Source organism: Amphimedon queenslandica, unplaced genomic scaffold, assembly GCF_000090795.2.
Source record: "Amphimedon queenslandica unplaced genomic scaffold, v1.1 AMPQUscaffold_13148, whole genome shotgun sequence".
Classification (NCBI taxonomy): Eukaryota; Metazoa; Porifera; class Demospongiae; order Haplosclerida; family Niphatidae; genus Amphimedon; species Amphimedon queenslandica.
In genome coordinates, this window is record NW_003546616.1 from 9,714 (window position 1) to 11,733 (window position 2,020).

At 35.0% G+C, this 2,020-nt stretch overlaps 1 protein-coding gene and 1 long non-coding RNA gene across 2 annotated transcripts; one reads left to right on the forward strand and one right to left on the reverse strand.

The window, feature by feature from the left end:
- Nucleotides 1-9: 9 nt before the first annotated feature.
- On the forward strand, nucleotides 10-774 carry LOC109584938 (uncharacterized). Its single transcript, XR_002186235.1, has 3 exons — nucleotides 10-339; nucleotides 427-557; nucleotides 710-774. It is a non-coding gene; the product is annotated as an uncharacterized LOC109584938 (long non-coding RNA).
- A 43-nt stretch (nucleotides 775-817) lies between these two features.
- On the reverse strand, nucleotides 818-1,961 carry LOC100633397 (6-pyruvoyl tetrahydrobiopterin synthase-like). Its single transcript, XM_011407876.2, has 6 exons — nucleotides 1,878-1,961; nucleotides 1,744-1,823; nucleotides 1,576-1,598; nucleotides 1,473-1,529; nucleotides 1,349-1,425; nucleotides 818-1,053 (listed from the first exon to the last, which is right to left on the reverse strand). The coding sequence occupies exons 1-6, from the start codon at nucleotides 1,943-1,945 to the stop codon at nucleotides 915-917; spliced, it is 444 nt and encodes a 147-aa protein (XP_011406178.1). The 5' UTR covers nucleotides 1,946-1,961; the 3' UTR covers nucleotides 818-914.
- Between the last annotated feature and the right edge of the window lie 59 nt (nucleotides 1,962-2,020).

Sequence of the window (2,020 nt, forward strand, 5' to 3'; positions counted from 1 at the left end):
TCACACACACATATATACTTATATAAGTAACACACTATTCTTAATTCTCTATCTCTTTTTGTTTCTAACCTCCAATCAATACAGCAAAAGGTGGCTCGATGAATACACAACATCCAGTGACTGCAACAAGTGAAGCAAGTATAGCATTAGCTATCTCATTAGTGTTGTAGTTCTCATCTCTTTTATATAACTGGACCAATCCTGAGATTACGACTTGAGTCAGTCCGCCTGAAGCAGCTGCTAGGCTCATTGTCAGTGCCGTCCCTCCAACAGCTGCATGATTGGCCTTACCAGCTATGGACTCAGTTGAACCACAGTTGAATGCAAACCTAATAGTAGGTAATGAAAAACTATTGACCATTGAAAAACGCAAACATCATTACATAATTAATGTAGCTAGTATATAAGTTATCTATTTTTCTCCAGTACTTGTTGTTCAGCCTGTGCTGATTATTACAGGCAAGTGTTAACATTTGTAACAGGTGGTGCATCAGTAGTAGCTTTCATTGGATTAGCTCTCATAGTTCTAATGACAATAATGAAGAAACAACTTAAAGGTAAAGAATGTATTATAATGCAGGCAATTAAGGAGAGAATGAAGTAAAAATTGTATTGTGATCATTATGCAACTCTATCATAGTCATATTAGATGGGGAAAATAATCAGAATATCATTCTTGATAAAATTGTTTTCTTTTTTATCTCCACAGCGTCTCCTCCGTTAATAAATCCTCCCACTCCTTCCATTACGCCTCCTCCTTATCAGCTACCTAAAGGAGACGCCCACTCAATTCAAAAACCACGCCAACCGCTCACAACCAGTGAAACAACACCTTTAATTAACAAGATCAAATAAATGAATTTTAACGAGACTGTAGTTGTCAAAAATAATGCGACAATAAGTTATTATTATTTTCATATTTCTTCTTCTCCTTTGTATGTAAACTTATTTTTATCAGTCTCCCAGACAACTACTTTGTATAGGAGGTGCTTGTTTGAACCAAGAGATTTTGTCATTTCTTTCCAAATAAATACAGTGACATTCTCCGTAGTACTAGAAGAGAAAGAGAGGAAGGATATTATATCTATTAGTTGTAAATGACCATTGGAATATAGTGTATAGCGCCATAAATTTGGTCGCATTTAATATTAGTGATTCTATGATTGCAATGTATTGTATTGCAGTATTGGCGGTTTTTATTTTGCAGCCATGTTTTATCATAGATAGTCTACTATCTAATGTTTCATTAATTCATTGAGCATACTCAGAATAAAGCAAAATGGCTGGTGGTACATCATTATTGCCAATTAAATGAATTTCCTGGTGTTCCCGCTATCATGGTAATCACCTAACTATCCTCTGGTCTCTAAAGTAAGGCACATCAAGGTCAATGTTTTTATGATCCAATTGTGCCGTCACAGCAACCTGTGTGTGGGTGGAGCTTATTGTCATGGAAACCAGTAATAACTTACGTCCATTGCTTTCTTTAGTTCTTGTAGATCCATTACCATTCCAGTGGATGGGTCTACCTATTAATAGTAAGGATAATGATGATATGATGATGATGATGATTACTTTTCCTTTAACTGTCACTTCAACTAAACGAGAGAGAGAGAGAGAAAGATGCAAATTAACAAAAAGCAATGTATTTTCAGAGAGTTTTAAATTATAAAATCATGCAAATTTAAACTTACTGCATGAGCTTCTTTAATGTACATATGTATGTTATCTAGATACACTAACCAGTGTAATTGTGACCATGTCCATTAGGATTGTAACATTTACCATACAATGATATATTCTCCTCTTCTGTCAGATGAGAACTAATAAAAGTATATAAAGTTGTACTATTGAGCTATTGTATTGTATTGTATTACCTGCATAGTCTGTGAGCAGCAGATACACTCAGAGATCTACTGAGATAAGCTACTGGACACCTAATCATTGAGAAGCCACACCTTTTGCATAGATATTAAATATCTATGCCTTTTGATATTTATCCAGCCCCACCCAAGTGCGT